The sequence below is a fragment of the Pelophylax lessonae genome (genome assembly GCF_965119305.1).
Source record: "Pelophylax lessonae genome assembly, chromosome: 3".
Classification (NCBI taxonomy): Eukaryota; Metazoa; Chordata; class Amphibia; order Anura; family Ranidae; genus Pelophylax; species Pelophylax lessonae.
The window spans coordinates 183,236,270-183,259,400 of record NC_138770.1 but is presented as its reverse complement, the minus strand read 5'-3'; the positions used below and the strand labels follow the sequence as shown (position 1 = coordinate 183,259,400).

The 23,131-nt window shown below is 41.9% G+C and overlaps 1 protein-coding gene across 1 annotated transcript in view; it reads right to left on the bottom strand.

The window, feature by feature from the left end:
• Positions 1 to 23,131, bottom strand: part of SLC19A3 (solute carrier family 19 member 3) — a gene marked incomplete at its 3' end in the record, with an annotated part of 40,893 nt that overhangs the window by 3,240 nt on the left and 14,522 nt on the right. Inside the window, exons 2-4 of the mRNA XM_082249602.1 lie at positions 19,086 to 19,890; positions 10,979 to 11,171; positions 7,811 to 7,952 (exon numbers count right to left, since the gene is read on the bottom strand). Of these exons, the coding sequence (XP_082105728.1) occupies positions 7,811 to 7,952; positions 10,979 to 11,171; positions 19,086 to 19,890 (1,140 nt within the window). The remainder of the gene's footprint in view (positions 1 to 7,810; positions 7,953 to 10,978; positions 11,172 to 19,085; positions 19,891 to 23,131) is intronic.

Sequence of the window (23,131 nt, the reverse complement as noted above, 5' to 3'; positions counted from 1 at the left end):
GGACACACAGGAATGTAATCAGGGCACTGATCACCAGTGCCCTGATTACTAGGTAAAAACACAAATTGCACCCCCATCAGTGCCCACAATCAGTGCCCATAGTGCTGCCAGTCAGTGCCTGCTCATCTAGGCACTGATGAGCACTGACTGGCAGCACTATGGGCACTGAGTGTGCTGCCCATCAGTGCCGCCTCTCAGTGCCCAGCAGTGCCGCCTATCAGTGCGGCATATTAGTAACGCCTCATCAGTGCCCATAAGTGTCACCTCATCAGTGCAGCCTATCAGTGCCGCCTGATCAGTGCACATCAGTGAAGGAAAAAAATTATTTTCGAAATTTACTCGCAGAAAATAAGAAAAACTTTTTTTTTTTTCAAAATTTTGTCTTTATTCTTTTTTTTTTGTAAAAAATAAAAAACCCAGAGATGATTAAATACCACCAAAAGAAAGCTCTATTTGTTTGAAAAAAATGATAAAAATTTCATATGGGTACAGTGTAGCATGACCGCGCAATTGTCATTCAAAGTGTGAGAGCGCTGAAAGCTGAAAATTGGCCTGGATGGGAAGGGGGTTTAAGTGCACAGTAGGCAAGTGGTTAAACTACCAGTAAGGTTACCTGATGCATTACCTGTAGAGTAGGAGGGGAAAAGGCTGTTTGTGACCACGTCACCTTGGACTGCTACACAACAGTAAATAGGGAAAACAGGACAGGAAAGTTGAAGGCCAAATTTGGCTGAAGAGCTCTAGGGCCTTGGTCCTCAGGGCCCACTAACAGGCCAGGTTTGCAAGATAACTGAAATCCATCCCAGGTGATATAATTTGCTGCTCAGTGATTGCAGTATTCTAGTCTGCATCTCCCCAAGGTAATACCTAAAATCTGGCCTGTTAGTGGGCCCTGAGGACCGGAGTTGAGGACCACTGCTCTAGGCTATAAAAATTTGTTAGTGCAACTGTACTCACGAGATACTCACTGACTAGTAAATACATCTGCAAGAAAAAGTATGTGAACCCTTTGGAATGATATGGATTTCTGCACAAATTGGTCATAAAATGTGATCTGATCATCATCTAAGTCACAACAATAGACAATCACAGTCTGCTTAAACTAATAACACACACAGAATGAAATGTTACCATGTTTTTATTGAACACACCATGTAAACATTCACAGTGCAGGTGGAAAAAAAGTATGTGAACCCCTAGACTAATGACATCTCCAAGAGCTAATTGGAGTGAGATGTCAGCCAACTGGAGTCCAATCAATTAGATGAGATTGGAGGTGTTGGTTACAGCTGCCCTGCCCTATAAAAAACACACACCAGTTCTGGGTTTGCTTTTCACAAGAAGCATTGCCTGATGTGAATGATGCCTCGCACAAAAGAGCTCTCAGAAGGCCTACGATTAAAAATTGTTGATAAAGCTGGAAAAGGTTATAAAAGTATCTCCAAAAGCCTTGCTGTTCATCAGTCCACGGTAAGACAAATTGTCTATGAAAGGATAAAGTTCAGCACTGTTGCTACTCTCCCTAGGAGCGGCCGTCCTGTAAAGATGACTGCAAGAACACAGCGCAGACTGCTCAATGAGATGAAGAAGAATCCTAGAGTGTCAGCTAAAGACTTACAAAAGTCACTGACAAATGCTAACATCCCTGTTAGCGAATCTACAATACGTAAAACACTAAACAAGAATGGATTTCATGGGAGGATACCACATAGGAAGCCACTGCTGTCCAAACAAAACTTTGCTGCATGTTTACAGTTTGCACAAGAGCACCTGGATGTTCCACAGCAGTACTGGCAAAATATTCTGTGGACAGATGAAACCAAAGTTGAGTTGTTTGGAAGAAACACACAACACTATCTGTGGCGAAAAAGAGGCACAGCACACCAACATCAAAACCTCATCCCAACTGTGAAGTATGGTGGTGGGGCATCATGGTTTGGGGCTGCGTCAGGGCCTGACGGATCATCAAAGGAAAAATTAATTCCAAAGTTTATCAAGACATTTTGCAGGAGAACTTAAGGCCATCTGTCTACCAGCTGAAGCTCAACAGAAGATGGGTGTTGCAACAGGACAATGACCCATAGCATAGAAGTAAATCAACAACAGAATGGCTTAAACAGAAGAAAATACGCCTTCTGAAGTGGCCCAGTCAGAGTCCTGACCTCAACCAAATTGAAATGCTGTGGCATGACCTCAAGAAAGCGATTCACACCAGACATCCCAAGAATATTGCTGAACTGAAACAGTTCTGTAAAGAGGAATGGTCAAGAATTACTCCTGACCGTTGTGCACGTCTGATCTGCAACTACAGGAAATGTTTGGTTGAAGTTATTGCTGCCAAAGGAGGTTCAACCAGTTATTAAATCCAAGGGTTCACATACTTTTTCCACCTAGACTGTGAATGTTTACATGGTGTGTTCAATAAAAACATGGCAACATTTCATTCTTTGTGTGTTATCAGTTTAAGCAGATTGTGATTGTCTATTGTTATAACTTAGATGATGATCAGATCACATTTTATGACCAATTTGTGCAGAAATCCATATCATTCCAAAGGGTTCACATACTTTTTCTTGCAGCTGTATGTAAGATGGGACCACCAAGGGTTACTCACACACTACTGTAGAAGAAGCAAGATTGTAAAAGGCTGTGCATTACTAGGTCATCTAAGGCCACAGTACACAATGAGAAGTTACTGAAAAGGCTTATGCACAGACCTACAGCACATAGCATTTAATGAATGTGCATGACTAGGTCTCTACAAGCTGCAGTGCAGGAAGTATATAGTGAGATAGTACCATGAAGAGGTACGCTCAGGCCTGCTGCTGAGCAGGATAGGTCAATTGCTGCTCATGACAAGGTCACCATATGCCGCTGTACCAACAGTAACCAGTGAGAAATTACCAAAAGGGATGCTCATAAAGTGAGTAAGCACCATAAAGGTTACTGACGAATCAACTGCAAGGTGGGAGGGATTAATGGCCATTCATGAGTGTAGACTGTCATGCAACATGGTACAAGTGAGACAGTCACAGCAAGAGTTACTCATAGATCGATTGCAAAGCAGAGCGGGTTGAAGGCTATTTGTGACTAGGACATTGTAGGCTGCCATACAACAGTAAGTGAGCCAATGCCAGGAAGGGGTCCGGCCCAACAAAGTCACCTCCAAACTGTAGCTCCCGCAGCGAATTCTAGATAGACTTCGCCCTCCTGGTGGGCATACCCCTGAAAGGTGTCTTCAGGGACAGGGCCAATTCACCAGTAGTCCACAGCCCTGGACTTGTATAGTACCATGCAGCAAATAAAACACATTATGCGCCACATGGTAAGTGCCCTTGCAATATCCAGTACCTAAATCAAATTTACTGGCTAGGCTGGCCTGCTTCTTCATCTATGCAGGTTCCAGATATACAGTAAACCCCCCTCCATTGCGGGGGTTACGTTCCGGACCCAGCCGCGAAAAGTGAAATTCCGCGAAATAGAAAAACCCTATTAAAATGCATTGTAGGCATGTTTTTTTACTGTCACTGTACGTGTAAAAGCATTTTAAGGTCTTTAAACACACTTTTAAAACAATAGAAACTCATTTAAACACATAAAAGATACTGAGAGACATAGCAAGAGCTATGGAAAACACAAAAATATTTCATTTTTAATGATTTATATAGTAAAATAACATTACAAAAAAAACCGCGAATTACCGGGACCGCAAAAACTGAACCGCGATGTAGCGGGGGATTACTGTAGTTCCCCAAGGTACATACATATTTGCCAGAACACCATGGATCTTGTAAAAGCAGTCCAAAAGCTTTATTGCAAAAAAGATCACATCAAAAAACAGTGCAACGTTTTGGAGCCACGCAGAACCCCTTCGTCAGGCATGTGACGAAGGGGTCCTGCGTGGCTCTGAAACGTTGCACTGTTTTTTGATGTGATCTTTTTTGCAATAAAGCTTTTGGACTGCTTTTGCAAGATCCATGGTGTGCTGGCGAATATGTATGTACCTGTAATAGATTCAGTGTCCAGCTAGTGATCACTTCAGCACCCAATATATATGTGCCTATCTACCAGGAAGGTGTGCGATGGGAATGTGAACTTTATGGTTCCCCAAGGCTCGGCCAAGGATTTAACTGATCCGGAAAGCTGGTGATGGTGAACTGCAGTGGCTTTGGATCAGCTAGGACTTTTGAGAGAGGAATCTTTGAAAAAAAAAAAAACATCAGGAGAGGGAGGACATCCATCGTCTTAAGGACACCAGCAAAAAAACAGGTTTGCTGGGATTGGCCAAGCCTATATCGGGACTGTCACTGCAGCTTTTCTTTTTTTGCCAGTGTCCAATCACCTAAAGGTAGCTGCATCAAATGCATGGTTTAGGCTAAAGCCCTGTTCTGTACAATTAAGAAATCAGTGACTGATGGAGCTTTTAGGCCAACATCTCTACCATGGTCATACATACACACCAAGGCCAATTTCAATGAAAGCCCCAGGTAAACTACCAGTATATTTGAGGGTTGTGAAAGGAAAACAGCACTCGTGGGAAAGCTACAAAAACTTTGGAAGGCTATACAAACTACACATGAAAAGTGTCCGTGGCAAGAATGGAATTCACCGAAGACACTATCAACTTAATTGTAATAATAACCCTGGTTTGTGGATTCTGAGAATCCTGTTACACAGACATGTACTGTAGATTTTGATAAGCTTGTGGTAAATATGAAGAAATGTTATCCAGTCACATAGGAGCATGTCAGGGACATGAGGTCAGTTTGTTATTGGAGCAACTGATACCACCATGGCTATTGCTTCACAGGGGTAAGACTGCAATGACACAGGCACTGAGGTTTTACAAATATTAAACCCTTAGCTAAGCTTAGGGGTTGATTTATGGCGCTTTTCCACTGCATAGAACCGTACCGGCTCGGCACGCTTTTGTGCTTTTCCACTGCGGCACCGCATGGTATAGGGTCGGAACGGTTCGGTACGGTACGGTATAGGTTTGCTTTTCCACTGCATGGAACCAAACGGTACGGTACGGTACGGCTCTGAAAAAACAGTACCTACTCGATTGTGGTTCCAACAGGTACCAAACTGGTACCATATCCCACAATCCTTTGCATGCAGTCACTACTAGCCACTGATTGGTCAGAGAATCACACCCACCCCGTTGTTATCCCACCCACTTAACTTTAGTACTACTTTAGTGGAAAAGCAAACCTATACCGTACCGTACCGAACCGTTCCGACACTATACCATGCGGTACCGCAGTGGGAAAGCAAACCGGGCCAAGCAGGGCCGAGTAGAGCCGAGCCGGTACTAGCCGGTACTTGCAGTGGAAAAGTGCCATTAGTAAAACCAAAGAGTACAAAATCTGGTGCAACCCTGCATAGAAACCAATCAGCTTGTAAGGTTTTTTTGCCCATAGATATTAGAGGTTGGTTGGCTACATAGGCAGGATCTAATAACAATCAGGACAGTAGTGTAATGGACTACACAACCATTCAAAGCTGGATCTGCCAATCTAGCACATTTATGAAAATTAGGAGGAGGATGGAAGTGAATGGTGCAGATGTTGCTGGTGCCTCTTATCTTGCAGGAAAACAGATTTTCTAACCTGCCTGATTGACTGTTCACCTGACAGTGGTCAACCAGTGACATCGAGAAGGACTAATAGGCATGAGATTGTCCCCTGAGCAGACTAAAAAGCTATCTTATTGTATGTCTACCATCTTATATCTATGGGCAGCTTTAGAAACCTTAAATGTTATTGAAGGTCTTGCAGCCAGATGCAGGAGAACCTGGTTGGCTTTGTATGTTTTTGTCCAGTAACCACTCTGTGTATGCAGAACAAAAAGCACACATGCCACAAAGGTTTTTATGCTAGCCTTGGCACCTATGCATGATGTCATTTCGAGTGAACACTGTCCCATTAGCACCAGCCATGTTTGGTACTACTATGACCATAACCATGAGAAAATGCTATGTTGCTTTATAAACCAAAATTAGTGTACAGTCCACCAATCAAGAGCCAGCATGCTGGATGTTAATCTAACCAGACAGATGGTACATGAGTACCTTTAAATATACAATATCTCACAAAAGTAAGTACACCCCTCACAATTGTAAATATTCTATAATATCTTTTCATGTGACAACACTGAAGAAATTACACTTTGCTACAATGTAAAGTAGTGAGTGTAAAGCTTGTATAACAGTGTAGATTTACTGTCCCCTCACAGCTATCAATGTCTAAACTTCTGGCAACAAAAGTGAGTACACCCCTAAGTTAAAATGTCAAAATTGGGCCCAAAATGTCAATAGTTTGTGTGGTCACCCTTATTTTCCAGCACTGCCTTAACCCTCCTGGGCATGGAGGTTACCAGAGCTTCACAGGTTGCCACTGCCTGGAGCCCTCTTCCACTCCTGCATGACGACATCACGGAGCTGGTGGATGTTAGAGATCTTGAGCTCCTCCCCCTTCTGTTTGAGGATGCCCCACAGATGCTCAATAGGGTTTATGTCTGGAGACATGCTTGGCCAGTTTTTCACCTTTACCCTCAGCTTCTTTAGCAAGGCAATGGTCGTCTTGGAGGTGTATTTGGGGTCGTTATCATGTTTGAATACTGCCCTGCGGTCCAGTCTCCAAAGGGAGGGGATCATGCTCTGCTTCAGTATGTCACAGTACATGTTGGCATTCATAGTTCCCTCAATGAACTGTAGCTCCCCAGTGTTGGCAGCACTCATGCAACCCTAGACCATGACACTCCCACCACCATGCTTGACTGTAGGCAAGACACACCTGTCTTTATACTCCTCACCTGGTTGCCACCACACACGCTTGACACCATCTGAACCAAATAAGTTTATCTTGGTCTCATCAGACCACAGGACATGGTTCCGGTAATCCACGTCCCTAGTCTGCTTGTCTTCGGTAAACTGTTTGTGGGCTTTCTTGTGCATCATCTTTAGAAGAGGCTTCCTTCTGGGGCGACAGCCATGCAGATCGATTTGATGCAGTGTGTGGCGTATGGTCTTAGCACTGACAGGCTTATCCCCCCACAATTCCAACCTCTGCAGCAATGCTGGTAGCACTCGTATGTCTATTTCTCAAAGACAACCTCTGGATATGATGCTGAGCACGGGCACTCAACTTTTTTGGTCGACCATGGCGAGGTTCTGAGTGGAACCTGTCCTGGTAAACGGCTGTATGGTCTTGGCCACCATGCTGCAGCTCAGTTTCAGGGTCTTGGCAATCTTCCTACAGCGTAGGCCATCTTTATGAAGAGCAACAATTCTTTTTTTTCAGGTACTCAGTTCTTTGCCATGAGGTGCCATTTTGAACTTCCAATGACCAGAGTGAGAGCGATAACACCAAATTTAACACACCTGCTCCCCATTCACACCTGAGACCTTATAACACTAACAAGTCACATGACACCGGGGAGGGGAAAATGGATATTTGGGCCCAATTTGGACATTTTCACTTAGGGGTGTACTCACTTTTGTTGCCAGCGGTTTAGACATTAATGGCTGTGTTGAGTTATTTTGAGGGGACAGCAAATTGACACTGTTATACAAGCTGTACACTCACTACTTTAAAATGTAGCAAAGTGTCATTTCGTTAGTGTTGTCACATGAAAAGGTATAAAATATAAATGTAAAGGGTGAACTCACTTTTGTGAGATACTGTAAATCTACATTTTTAGTATAAGACATTTGATACTACAGACTCACTTGTTCATTATGTTTAGGGTCATATTATGTTTCTATTTACCTGAAATAAGTGTTTATTCCTGAATTTAGTGGCATTACCTGAGTGACAATGTCTAGGCCAAGGCCTCTGCTGTCCACTACAATGATGGTCAAGATGGTCTGAAGAGCCAGCGCAACAAAAGTATTCATGCCAAACATGAGTGCATAGCGTTCCATGGTCAGGTTTACAGCAATCTGGAACCTACATGTAAACAAGTTGATGTTATTCTGGATTCACTCATAAAACAAATCAGTACAATACATGGGAATTGATAAAATACAAGTCAGTAAAATGAGCAGTGGTGAAGCCTGGTACACTGGCACACAGTATTTGTTTTTTCTGTTCAACCCAGCGGGTTGAACAAAAAAAAAAAACGTCAGCTCCGGTCGAAGCCAGTGTACTAATGATTCAATGTTAGTACAGTGATCTCCCCCCCTCTCAAATTTGTGTTCCGATTAGGGGGATGGCACATTGAACACTCCGCTACTGGCTGAAAGGGCTGATCAGGAGCCAATCCGCTGCTGTTTTCCAGCATTCTTGTCTGACCGAAGCCATCCAAATGGCCGTCTCTTGTCGGACAGGGTGCCCTACACATGGGCCGAATGTCAGCTGTTTTTTTTTCACCGACAATGTCGACCGGCAATCAGTCCATGTCTATGGGGCCATTCAATCCAGCGGGTTGAACAAAAATAAAAAACTGTCAACTCCAGTCGGAGCCGCTGTTAGTACAATGATCTCCCCCCGCTGAGCTATTGTGTTCTGACAGGGGCATGGCACCCGCCATTGGCTGAGAGTGCTGATCAATAGACGGTTATCTGCTTGTTTTCCAGCATGCTCACCCGACAGAAACCGCACCACTTCTCTTGGACAGGGTGCCATACACACAGGCCACAAATGTTGGCTATGTTTTTTTTTTTTTTTTTTAACTGGCCGGCATTTGGCCCATGTAAGGAGCTTTAGGCTGCAATTATCTTTTTGTATTCTCATTACTATTTGATTCTAAAAGGGTTGTAAGCCCAATGCACCTTTAGAATAAGCTGGGGTTCTTGAGATAAAACACTGCTATCAAAGCACTTCCATTGCAGGCAGTCTTCTGTTCATAAATTAATATTACTGAATTTTGAATTGATATCAGCCTCCTGAAACCCCTTATATATCAGCACACAGAGCGAGAGAGGGAAAGTGAGGACTGGAAACCAATCAGTTGTGCTGCATGCAAATATGTTGAAAAGAAACAAGCTGGTAAGAGGGGAGAATAAATGTTGACTTTATCAATTTTCTTCTGCTCCTTTATTCTCTAAATACAGAGTGGTGTCAGCAGTGTACATTTTAATTGTGACAAAGGGGCATCATCCACCCGTTTGTGGGACAGGGCTGTGTGAATCTTTGTAAAATTGAATCTTTTAGCGGCAGTATTATCAGTTATCACCACTGCTAAATGTGACAGCTCCAGCTTTAGGTTGCTGGTTGTAAGGGAGCCGGCATCCACCAGTATTCTAACAGTGACTTGTCTGCCTGGCTCTTTCAGCTGTCAGGTGGAGATAAAAACAAAGAGTGGGAGATCCCCATGGTTTATACCAAGCTATTCAGGTCTGGTATGAATTTTAAGGGGAAGTTATCATGGTATGAGACCCCAAAATAGATTTTAAGTGGGGAACCCCACACAAAAGTCACAAGGTCCCCCCCTAAATTTCATACCAGACCCTTATCTGAGCATGCAGGCCACTTGCTAAATCTTTATATGTGGTGGAGGATACTTGCAAAGCACCTTGTCCCTATGTTGTTGATGACAAAGGCCTATTCGTCACAACCCTGGCCCAGTGGTTGTTGGTGTCTGCAAGCAGAGGGTTTGTCTGAATCTGGAATACCACTTTAACAATAAAGGGGCACCCAGATGCCAACCCCCCCCCCCCCTTACGTAAATGAGTAAGAGGTACATAGTACAGGCCCTACTCATTCCCCAAAAAAAAAAATGTACACAGTAAAAAGAAAAAAACATGTAAACACATCTAGCCTGGTGCTTGGCAAAAAATGGAGAGTGAGAGAAACACTGGCTGCAGCTGCTCTCTGTAGCTGCTGTCCTGCTTTGCTGAACTGGTCAATAGCTATATCAGCAAGAGGAGGAAGCTGCTGAGCAGGAAAAGTTTAATATACTAAGTCAGGCAGCACTTCATTGTGGGAACTGTAGTCCAGAGGAGAAAGACTTTACTGTAATAAAGAGCATTTGAACTGCATTTCCCAGAGGTCCCAGAAAGTGCCCCCTGGGTTTAGTGGACCCAGCGGGGCCCATGGTAGGGCCAGCCCTGCATGACCATAATTGCCCAGGAGACCATGCCCCCTTTCTTCTCTAGCAGCAGGGACCCAGAGATGGAATTCAGCATGGGGAAAGGGACGGGATCAGACGTGTCAATGGTCATCAGGTTTTCTTATTTCAGTGGATCAGTGGATTTCTTTAACCATGATTGACAAGGATCTACCTGGCTGGATAATGTGACTAACAGTGGATGTACACACAGGACTTTTTTTTTAAATAAAGGACTTGTCAAAAACTGCGTTTGTGTGTTTTTCTGCTATTTACTGCCCCTCACCCACTTACATTGGGGGCAGTATCTGGGGACCCCCTATTGCTAAAGGAGGCTTTCAGATTCCAATAGGTCCCCCACTTGCCAACCCCCACAACCACTGGACCTGGGTTGATGGGAAGAGGCCCTGGTTCCCATCAACAGAAAAGGTGCTTTGCCAGCAGGATCCCTACCTTGTTGAGGGCATGTGGCCTGGTATGGTTTAGGAGGGGAAAGGGGCACACGTTAGTCACTCCTCCCTTTCCTGGCCTGCCAGGCTACATGCTTGGATAAGGCCCTGGTATGCATTTTTGATGGGACCTCGTGCTTTTGCTCTTTTTGTTTCTTGATTTCTGCATAGGATTCCCCTTAAAATCCATACCAAAGTGTAAAACAATGTATTAAATTAATGAATGTTTTTTAGTGACTTGACTACCTCTAAGATAAATTCTGTATGAGTTATTTTAAGGCAGAAATTCATGCATTATTTTTATCTTAGCGAATTTGACTCCACAGTTTTAAGTATAGGAAAGCGAGCAGTAATACATTACCATTTTTAAATAACACACACACACACCTCACAGCTTGTGGAAACAGAGGGGTAAATATCTATAGTTTCTTAAGCAAAAATGTGTGTACATCAGTAAGATAGGCAGTACTACGCACGTGGCAATAGTGATCAGAAGCATGTAGGAGGATTTGAATATCAGGTAGCCAGCATAGCACATCCAGATGTTGGTGCTATAATCCATAAGGAAAAGAGCTCCGGCATTGACAGCTGAGAAGATGGCCAGGGCTAGCTCTCCAGACAATTCCCAATTCACTTTCACGTAACCCACAGACAGCGAAGACAGAGCACCTGTTGTAAGATCAGAACTTACTGTTATTGCAGCTTGTAATGGTCACTATTATTGTGTATTTTTTTGCACAAAATTTATGACAGGTTTTTATTTGCACACTTCCAACCTTTTTAAAAATGTGAAAAACAACAAAACAAATTATTATATAATGCTTGGCTAAAACATTTGATCCTTTGTTTACGCATTCTTCACTTTGTGATAACATTAATCATTGGAATAGTTTAAAGTAGTTGTAAAGCCTATGCATTCGGGTAAAAAACCTTCTGCATGCAGCGTCCCCCCCCCCCACGCCCCCTTATACTTACCTGTAATCAATCTCGATCCAGTGCTGTGCAGAAGAGCAGAGGTTCTCTCCCCTTTCTTCCTCCTCATGGGTTCAGAGACAGCAGTGGGGACCATATGCTCCTGCTGCTGTCAATCACAGCCAGTGACAAAGGAGCAGGGGACAGGGCCGAGCCACGTGTGTGTCTATAGACACACATAGTCAGCTCAGAGTGAGCCTGCAAGCTTACTTCCATAGCAATCGGCTTGCTATGGTGGCCAACCGGTGGGGGGGAGGAGCCGGGGGAGGAGGAGCCAGAAGCATAGGCAAGGGGCCTCAGAAAAGGAGGAATCAGGGCTGCTCTGTGCAAAACCATCGCACATAGCTGTTAAGTATTTGTTATTTATTTATTTTTACAAAATGTGCTGTACTCCTTTACAATTACTTTAATTTAGATGTAATGTATAGTGTGGAAGATACTGTATTTATGCAATATGTTATAATCTCCAATTTAAACATCAGCGAAGTCTTCCAAATAGACATAGTCAATGGCTTTATACCTGCTAATATTTGTGCAAAGCTTCTATAAATAAAAAGAAATAAAACAAAATTAAAAACAGTACTCATTAAATCTCCAAACTGCCAAATGTTTCATTGTATACTGAAAATACTTTGTTAGGGATGGAACAATCCACTTAAAATCTGGACTTTTGGAAGTATGCATTTCAAGGAAAAACTTTGCTCACATGGTCACTCCACTAGAGGGTGGTATTCAGTAAGCGCCGGACAAACCTCGGTTCTGCCTGAATGCTGTTCTTCCTTCAGCAAAGTCCAAATTACAAGGGATTGATTAAAAGACTGTCACTGGAGGGCTAAATAATTGCAATCATTATCCTGGAGGAGGGCAATTATTTCAGTTCTTTCTATACCATCTGTAGCTAATCTTCAGGAGCTTGTTTTTTTTTTCTTCAAGATAATGATATTTTATGTATAGCTAAACAAGGATCGAGAATACTATAAGGAAGATTAGTACATGTGTGTGAATATTATGAACTCATGCACCTACAGACATTGGAACTAATTTGCTTTACAATGGGTTCATGGATGATGTAACTGGTTGTACGACTTTTCCAATGACCCTTGGCCAACCTGCACACATGCTGCCAAATGGTATTGTTTTTCCCCTACACAGCCTGTCACTGGTGCTTATTTTTCCTTCCTATTTGCAAGTTTGCACATACATGGTTTGTGGTAATCTCATAAAGCTCATACATGGTTTGTGGCCATCTCATAAAGCTCATACATGGTTTGTGGTCATCTCATAAAGCTCATACATGGTTTGTGGCCATCTCATAAAGCTCATACATGGTTTGTGGCCATCTCATAAAGCTCATACATGGTTTGTGGCCATCTCATAAAGCTCATACATGGTTTGTGGCCATCTCATAAAGCTCATACATGGTTTGTGGCCATCTCATAAAGCTCATACATGGTTTGTGGTCATCTCATAAAGCTCATACATGGTTTGTGGCCATCTCATAAAGCTCATACATGGTTTGTGGCCATCTCATAAAGCTCATACATGGTTTGTGGTCATCTCATAAAGCTCATACATGGTTTGTGGCCATCTCATAAAGCTCATACATGGTTTGTGGCCATCTCATAAAGCTCATACATGGTTTGTGGTCATCTCATAAAGCTCATACATGGTTTGTGGTCATCTCATAAAGCTCATACATGGTTTGTGGCCATCTCATAAAGCTCATACATGGTTTGTGGTCATCTCATAAAGCTCATACATGGTTTGTGGTCATCTCATAAAGCTCATACATGGTTTGTGGCCATCTCATAAAGCTCATACATGGTTTGTGGCCATCTCATAAAGCTCATACATGGTTTGTGGCCATCTCATAAAGCTCATACATGGTTTGTGGCCATCTCATAAAGCTCATACATGGTTTGTGGCCATCTCATAAAGCTCATACATGGTTTGTGGCCATCTCATAAAGCTCATACATGGTTTGTGGTCCTCTCATAAAGCTCATACATGGTTTGTGGTCATCTCATAAAGCTCATACATGGTTTGTGGTCCTCTCATAAAGCTCATACATGGTTTGTGGTCATATCATAAAGCTCATACATGGTTTGTGGTCCTCTCATAAAGCTCATACATGGCTTGTGGCCATCTCATAAAGCTCATACATGGTTTGTGGCCATCTCATAAAGCTCATACATGGTTTGTGGTCATCTCATAAAGCTCATACATGGTTTGTGGTCCTCTCATAAAGCTCTTACATGGTTTGTGGTCATATCATAAAGCTCATACATGGTTTGTGGTCCTCTCATAAAGCTCATACATGGTTTGTGGTAATCTCATAAAGCTCATACATGGTTTGTGGTCCTCTCATAAAGCTCATACATGGTTTGTGGTCCTCTCATAAAGCTCATACATGGTTTGTGGTCCTCTCATAAAGCTCATGCATGGTTTGTGGTCATCTCATAAAGCTCATACATGGTTTGTGGTCATCTCATAAAGCTCATACATGGTTTGTGGTCATCTCATAAAGCTCATACATGGTTTGTGGTCATCTCATAAAGCTCATACATGGTTTGTGGTCCTCTCATAAAGCTCATACATGGTTTGTGGTCATCTCATAAAGCTCATACATGGTTTGTGGTCATCTCATAAAGCTCATACATGGTTTGTGGTCATCTCATAAAGCTCATACATGGTTTGTGGTCATCTCATAAAGCTCATACATGGTTTGTGGTCATCTCATAAAGCTCATAAAGGGTCTTACATGATATCCTCCTATGGTATCAGAAAACTGAATGCTAGATGTTTGTTCATTTCATCTTAAATGTTAACTCATTCTATCAGAGGTATTAGCCCCTGTGTGGTTGTGACTGTTGTTATGCCTCCTAAAAAAACAAGCAATAAAAATGATTCAATCAAAAAAATGGGATTGACTGAAATGGCCCCCTAATTACTCAGGGCCAGATTAAGAGCATCATGGGCCTGGTACTGAGGATTTTGGTGGGCCTTTTTATGGAAATAAATACAATTAAAATGCAAATATTTTTTTATTAAAATAAATTAAATAGAGAGCGGAGGGTGCCAGAGAGAAGGGCATTGGGGTTGAGGGAGGGTAAATAAGACAGAGGGGGCTGAGAGAGCGGGAGGGTGTGTGAGAGAGAGAGGATGTGAGAGAGAGAGAGGAAGGGTGAGAGAGAGAGGAAGGGTGAGAAAGAGAAGAAGGGTGAGAAAGAGAGGGGTAGGAGAGAGGGGGTGAGAGAGAGAGAGAGGGAGGGTGAGAGAGAGAGGGAGGGTGAGAAAAAGGGGGTGAGAGAGAGGGCGAGAGAGAGCGAGAGGAAGGGTGAGAGAGAGGGGGGTAAGAGAGAGGGGGGGAGAGAGGGGGATGAGAGACAGAGTGCCTTTGGATAGTTTTAGCAGGGTAATAATGTGGTGTGTGGGTGGAGCCACATTGCAGTAAGAATGGGAGGGGCTGCCCTACACACGATGCATGGGAATGTGCGCGCTCTGTCAAATCTGCCAATGGAGCCTTTCACTTACAAACCATGTAATGGGTAACATATCAATGCAGATGCAGTTTACATATTAATAATTTGCACACTGCACACAGAGCAGGGCTGGGCAACAATAGTGACTCACTGGGCTGGGCCTATCTTAAGTAAGGGGCCTGGAGCTGCAGCTCCAATAGCCCCTCTGTTAATCGGGCCCTATAATTACTAATACATTTTATGGCATCTACAAGTTTGTCTCATCATTTTCTAGTCTAATTAAAAATAATGAAAATGGCGCCTTGTCGTGCAGGACATTGCCCCCCCCCCATAAATCCAATACCATATCGTAAGCTTTTATCTCCGCTTATCTGTTTAAAACAGGAAATTGGGAGAATAGTAATACAAATAAATAGATTGTCTTATCGTTATTGGTGAATTTGAACCTTAATATTTTTTTAATGGGGTCAGTGAATATTCACATGATGTTAGCACAACTCTTATACTACAATGGTACAGTATCTCCCCCTCCCAACCTTCCCCAACATTCAGAGATATATTGTTTTTCTTCGAGCTGAAATTGAAAGAACATGCATTCTTTGTGTCGTTTGGCAGCAGTATTACTTTATTAGATCTCAAGACCACCATGTGATATTTTCAATGTCCAGTTTTCTGTGGATGTTGGACAATGTGAGGATTTTTATGTTCTGTTCTGTTCAGCTGTGCCTAGATAAATTTTCCAAAGGTCAAAGAAAAAAAATGCCTTTAAACACTAATACCCCTTACTGCAGGGACATAGCAAGCCCATTAGTACAACCTCTCTATAATAATATTTTTTTTGTCAAACAAAGTACTGCTAAAACAGATAGTTTTCATCTCTTTTCATACAGTTGCTAGTTTTTACTACCTTTTGAGTTTTGCTATCAATATACTATATACGGCTTATTCTGAAACAGTATGTCTTTATGTTTGCCATTTGGATTAAATTAAAATACATTTTGCTAAACATCCTGAAAGACTTGAGGAATTGTGGAGAGATCATATAACCTTTGTATAAGCTGCTTTATTTCAGCAAGTTCACCAGATATAGCAACGACCATCAATGTGTCAAAATGCGTGAACTCAACAATGGAACAGGTCCTTCAGGAAAATAGCTGACATCTTGGGTGTGATGTGGTTTTCAAAATACTGGTGTGAACACAGGCTAATGTTGCTTTTAAACTTTCCAGGGTGATTGGACATACATTCCCTATGTTACTGCCCTCATGCATCACCCACAGCCATCTGCCACAAAAGTACAACAACTTGCCTCAATATAAAACTCATGTTTGTTGCTATGAGGAAGGAATCCAATATTCAGTAGTTTACCTGCAGCTGCCCATAGCTTCTTAAGTATGTTTCTGAATCCTTGTGACAGACTGAGTATCTCTGTCTTATTATTATTATCTGATATGCATAGTGCCAGATAGCTAGGTCTGTACTTCTGTATTTATGTAGTGATCATCTTCCAGTATATTAGTAGGTGAACCTGTTTATTGCAATAGAGGGTGTATGCAGCTCCTATTATTTTAGTTAACCCTGTATCAACTAGTCTTGGATTCTATATAGCTTGTGGAATTTGGGAAGTATATCAAATGATTCTTCAGAATTTCCAACAGAGCTATGTGCCAGAAAGGGACGTCGGAATCGTTGCTGTCATCACTTTTCGCAGGGGAAGGTGAGTTTTAAGATGTAAAACAACAGATTTCAATGCAAAACAATGTACCGCTTTTAGCACAGAAATCTGAACATAATCAGACCGCCAGGGATGTTAATTTAATGCCCATATTGACTGACCAGTCTTCTTCTTTTCTCTACATGTGCCTATACCTTCTTGCCTCTAAACTACTATTACAGCAGATGTGTGCTTGAATTGTAATAATATTGTGATACCTACGTAATCATGTGTATAAAAGCCTTCAATTGCGTCAAATAAAACAGATCAGTTATTTTGGAAAGATGCAGAGTGTATCTTTTTGTGTCTGTTCCCTACTGCAGTACAGGCGGTCCCCTAGTTACAAACATCCGACTTACAAACGACTCCTACTTACAAACGGAGGGAGACAACAGGAAATCTACCTGTAGAAAGGGAAATTCACTCCTGTAAGAGTTCTCATGGGAAAAATGTGTCTCCACTGAAGCTTTATCACTAATCTTTGTCTCCACAACAAGCCAAAATTTTCAAAATCCAAATGTCATAGGGACAGAAAGTGAGGTGAAATCTTCTGAACAGGGGTACAGACAGCAAAACAAATGGCACAGGGGTGTTAACCCTTCCATATGCTATCCATAATACTTGAAAATGATTTTTTTGGCTGGAGCTAAACTTAAAAAACATACATGTTCCGACTTACAAACAAATTCGACTTAAGAACAAACCTACAGTCCCTATCTTGTTTGTAACCCGGGGACCGCCTGTAGTTATTATTTGGTACCACTAATTAATATGAGAATAGGAGTTGCCTATCTATTAAATGTCCAGAACACCTTGCAGGCAAATATTCTGACTGGAAGGAGGGACAGCAGCAGTTTCTCTTCCCTCATGATTTTGGCCAAAGAGAGCTTTATCCAGTTAAAATGTTTGCATCAGATATATTACACTCCTCTGTTATATATCCTACTGTTGATAAATGTTGTCCTAAATGTAGGCAGGAGGTCGGTACTTTTATAGATACGTCATCTGACGTTCTGCCTGCCCCTGGGAAGACGTCACCGATGACGAAATGCGGTGGGATTGGCTGTTACTGAAGACATCACGCTTGCTTAGCCATCACTCACGGCCTTCCTTTCTCAAGAGCTGACAGTCTGCTGGTTTTTTACTCATTTCACAACTCTTCACAGGTATTTCTTATATATTTTAAATAAAAGAACTTCAATGTTAGTAGGCTTCACTATGCTTGTTCATTTTTTTTTATTCCCGATCCATTTGGAGCTGCTGTTGAGCAGCCAACACCTGTCTTGGATGCTGGGTTATTTTGTGCTTTTATGACCATTATAATATATGGTCCATGCTATCTGGTAAAAAGCGTATGCTAAGTGTTGGTGCTTGGTGATGGATTTCATCAATCAATGTTACTTATACACTTTTTTGTACTTTATGGACACTCTTGTTTAATATTGAAAAGGACTTTTTCATTGAAAGTACTTTTTTATGTTTACCTAACACTGGATTTTGCACCTATTTCATTATATCGCTTTCATATGATTGATTTTTCAATGATATATTTTGCTCATAATTTATTCACTGCATGTTTAGTTATTTTTATGCCACATTATTTACCATATGATTATTCATGATCGCACTATTAGGATTTAGTGCCGCTTCTTATTTTTATTGATCATTTACAGCTGGTATCATAGTTGGTTAGTTGGCTGCTTACCTTTTCGTTATTTTTGCTTGATCTAGCGCTGATTTTTTTCCTTTTTTTTTTTTATTTTGAGGAAATTATCAGAGCCTCCCACTGTATGGAGAAATATAGTGAATACATTTTTATCCCTTTATAAGCTTACCAATATGGGATATAACTGTCCCAAAAAGCTTTAAAAAATCTGCTCCACTTGGCTGGAGTCTAAAGAGACCCGACTCTCTGATATACTGTTAGTTTAAGTCTTATTTCTGGATTAACATGGATTACTCTATACAGATGGGGTGTACACTTATACCTCCATTCTTCTGCTCCTGTCTTACCAAGCATTTTTTTCCCTCCTGGGCTTTAATCAGCTGGCTGGGGGTATGTTGGTGACCACACTGTATTGATTAACTGCTCTTGAGAAAATCAAAGTTACCAACCTGGTTATGTTGTCAAGCATGGGTCCTTGAATAACAATAGCAGCTCAACATAATTGCAAATCTCTTTGCAAATATCTAGCTGTTTGCTTGGAGTTCAACTTTAAAAAGTAGAAGTAGCAACTGAAGGTGCCAGAAGTACAGACAGTGCAAACAAACTCTACAATAAACTATACACAAATATTTAGGCGTGTGTTCGTAATCATCTGGTAATTAATACGTATGGAATATTACCCTTACAAAACACTACAGTAAAATAAAAACAAAGTTTTAAACTTCGTTAAAAAAACATAAGGCACTCACCCAGAAAGGTAGACACGGCCTCTACACCTCCATTATATATGGTGGAGTTCTGAGCAGGTTCTATGTGTTCCCACAAAACCTGAACATAGTTTATCACTTGGTTGTATCCAGCTGTTGCAAGTGCCCACCACAAAGACCAGTAAATAAGCTGAGGTGAAGAGTAGCAATCTTTTAAGTCCTTACATAATAACCACAACACTTTGCAAAAGTTTGTTTCAATATTCCTATTTTCTGTGTCTGGCTCTGTTATAGTTCTATTGTCTTGTAGTTCTGTACATTGTGGTGTTTCCATGTTATCCCTGGTAGAATTTGAATCTTTAGATTTCTTCCCAGCTGCATCTCCTGTTTCTTTCTGGTGGAAAAACATACTTCTTTTTGGCATTGGGAGCACCAAAGAGCACAGAAAAGCAACTGATACTGACACCAAGGTAATGACATTAAGGTAAAAATAGGAAACTCCAGCCAAGGAGACTAGAAGTTGGCCCAACACAGAAGCAACTGTAAAACCCACAAGGGTTATACTCCGACAGTAACTGGTGACCTTCTGGTAATGTTCTGTGTCCACCACACTGTAGATGTAGGAAAAATAGGCCACCTCTGTGGCAGTCACCATACCATAGCAAAACTCAAGGCCTTGCATCGCTGGCACTCCACGGGCAAACAGTAGCAAGACCCAAGAGATTATGTAACTCAGGCCTTGTAGGATTATGACAGGTTTGTATCTTACGTAGTCTGTAAGTACAAAAACTGGGAATAATATCACCAAGTAACTGTACGTCCATACTGGGAACACAGAGTTTGTCACCTGTGGGAGGAGAAAACAGACAAGAAAATTAGCATTTTATACAGAGGATGGCATTTAAGGTACAATGTATACCAGGTTATGGACATTCAAAAACTGGTATATTCTTAATCTTACCAAACAGTAACAAATGAGCACTATGGAGTAATTAATCCTCAAAGTTTACAGCAGAAACACTTTCACTTTCATTTTATCAGGCCACACTGTGAGGCATTGTTTTAAAGCTCATTTTCTGCTTCTTAAAAATTTGTAAATATTTGAATATCCACAATCAAGCCACACTTCTACTTTAAAGAAGTACAACAAGTAACATTTTATTAAAAATAGATATCTAGGCTACACAGTTTTCCTTTCTGTTTATGGTTTATGTATGTTTCTGCCCATCTTGAGCATCTACCAGAAACTGAAAAGGCAGTTTTATAATGCTTAAAGCGACACTAAACTAACTATATCCTTATTCTCTAAAAATAATCCATGCACTCTACTTAATGGCCCTGTAATCTATTGCTTAAGAAACTGTTTTTTACTGGGTTTCTCTGCCTCCCTATACTGTCCTCTGTGAGCTCACGAACCTCTTCTTTTCCCTCTTCTATTGGTTGGAAACAAGCAGTGCATGTTAGTTTGGGTCATATCTCATATGCACTGCTCTATTTACACGACACATCCCACAGTACATTGTCCATCTCAGGAGCAAGCAAGAGAGGGTGGCTACATTTTTACTTACAGTGGGATCATGAAGAATGAACATAGCCACCCTCTATCATGAAGTTGGATCACAGCAGCAAAAAAATACATTTGGAGATTTGGAGGAAGCTGAGAGCAAAATAATGTACTTTTTGAGTATAGAATACAAACTTGAAAATATTTTTTTTAAAATCAGAGTTTAGTGTCACTTTAAATTATAACTATAGGCAAAACTTTTTTTTTTTAGTTTTGGATAGAGTGGAAATGGATAAGAAAACATATTAGGTTTTCATTGCTGTCTGTACCCCGGTTAGAGAGATTTACCCTCCCTATTTGTCCTGTTTACCATTATCATTTAAAGTGAAAGTGAAAGTAAAAGGAAACCCTAATTTTGGGTTGTCCTCAAAAAAGTCATAGAGGGGAAATTTTCTAAAAATAGACACTAGTTCTGGTGACCTGGGGGTCCCGAAGGAATTTCCTTAATTTGCAGGGATTTCCTCTTACTTCCTGTTTTTTTTTTTTTATTTCTTTATTATAGCAAAAGTACAGTACAGTGACAAACATAATAGCATGTAAAAGTAGCCATCAAAGGAGGGATACAAAAAATGACAGTAAAGCAATATATTTCACATATCATATCAGCTACCAAATGAATTGACATAGACTAGAGAACTTTACCAAAAAATTATTTGCATAAAGTGGGTTACCCTCGGATCACAGATGCTGTATGTGAAACGACAACATAAGAAACAACTAAGCCATGACTAAGTGAACACAGCAATACGTCTCCTAGAGACATAAACTGATATATGAGCAAAACTTGAAAAAACAGTATAACAGCAGATAACCTTGGGTAGGAAGGAGTAGGGCAGGAGAAGCGAAAAGAGAGGAAAAAAAAAGGGGGGGGGTGGGGGGAAGAGGAGGGGTAGGCCAGAAGGGCTACAAAATAGAGGTCGGACCAATGTAGTATAAACAAGCACCGAAAAACAGATTGTCATGAGACGTCAGTAGGAACGCTACCCTAGAGACAGGTCTCAGTACCAGTGAAGTACACCCAGGGCCGCCATGTGTCCTACATTTTTTCTTCGGTGTTACTCAAAGTGGCCGTCAGTTCCTCCATACGATGTATTTCATTAATTTTAGAAAATCATAATGAATGTGAGGGGGGCTGCGTTTGATGCCACATGGCTGGGATACAAGCCTTAACAGCATCAAGCAGTTGAATTGTCAGGGACTTCCTGTATTTCTGAATCGGCCTCCCCGAAAGGTTGAGTAGGCACATCGCAGGATAATCTCTCACCTCGACAGAAGTTAACTGTTTGATGATGGACTCCACCCCATCCCAAAAGTCCCTAAGCAACGGACAGGCCAAGAAAATATGAAGCACTGTCCCCCCTACACTTTCAACACCTATCAGGGTTTTTTGCGTCCATCCTGTGTAGCACAGAGGGGACTCTGTACCATCTTGTGAGAACTTTATATCCCACTTCTTGATATTTGTTTGCTATGGATCCTTTCTGTGCTAAGGTCAGAATTTTGTCCACTTGCTTGGGCGTGAAACTGGAGCCCAGGTCCCGTTCTCACTGTGAAATAAGACAGTCGCTGCCCATCCTCGACGGAGGAGGAACATCCCCACTTGGCCACATATCCATCAGCCAGGCCTTCCCTGATATGGCCAGCCTCCGTACCCCTGCATTTGTGTAACCCGGGGAGAACTAAGGATTGCCCAGTAGAGGCGTCAAAGGGGAAGGTAGAGGAGGCACTTGGGAGTAACGTAGGATCCACCTGACTTCCCTGAGGGTAGCCCCAATCACTGGGTGGCCAGGGGCTAATTCAGCAGGACCAGAGGATAACCAAGGGGCCAGGGGTAAAGGCAAGTTTGCGTCCTCACAGTCCATCGGCACCCATTGCTTGGCTACTGCATTACAGTGCCAGTCCACCACCGGCATAAGGGGGGAAGCTCTGTAGTACCTGAGAAGATCCCGAAGACCAATACCCCCCTTCACCTTAGACAAGGACAACGTGTGCAACCTAATTCTAGGAGACCTAGTGGCCCAAAACTTAGGATCTGAACACAACACGCACTTGTTTGAAAAACGACATGGGTATATGAATCAGAATCGCCTGTAAAACATAGAGTTATCTTGGTAACACATTCATTTTAAGGGTGTTACAACGACCGAACCACATCAACGTCAGTGATTGCCAAGCCCGGAGATCTAATGACTCCCAAGAGAGGTGGTATATTGGTCTGGAATAGATCCAATGGGTCCGCAGTGATATACACACCCAGGTACTTAAGCGGCCTATCCGCTCACTGAAAAGGGAATGCCCGGAGAACCCTCTCGATACCGGTAGCTGCCGACTTGGATATGTTTATCTTGTAACTAGACAGCTTACCCTAGGTGCTTAGAGCGTCAAGGATATTTGGTAAGGAGACACTTGGGTTAAAAACAAAAAATATCAGGTCATCCACGTAAGCGGCTACTTTATGATGGTCTGAGACTTTCTGAACCCCCGTGATGTCTGGGTTTTGCCTGATAGAACAAAGGAACGGCTC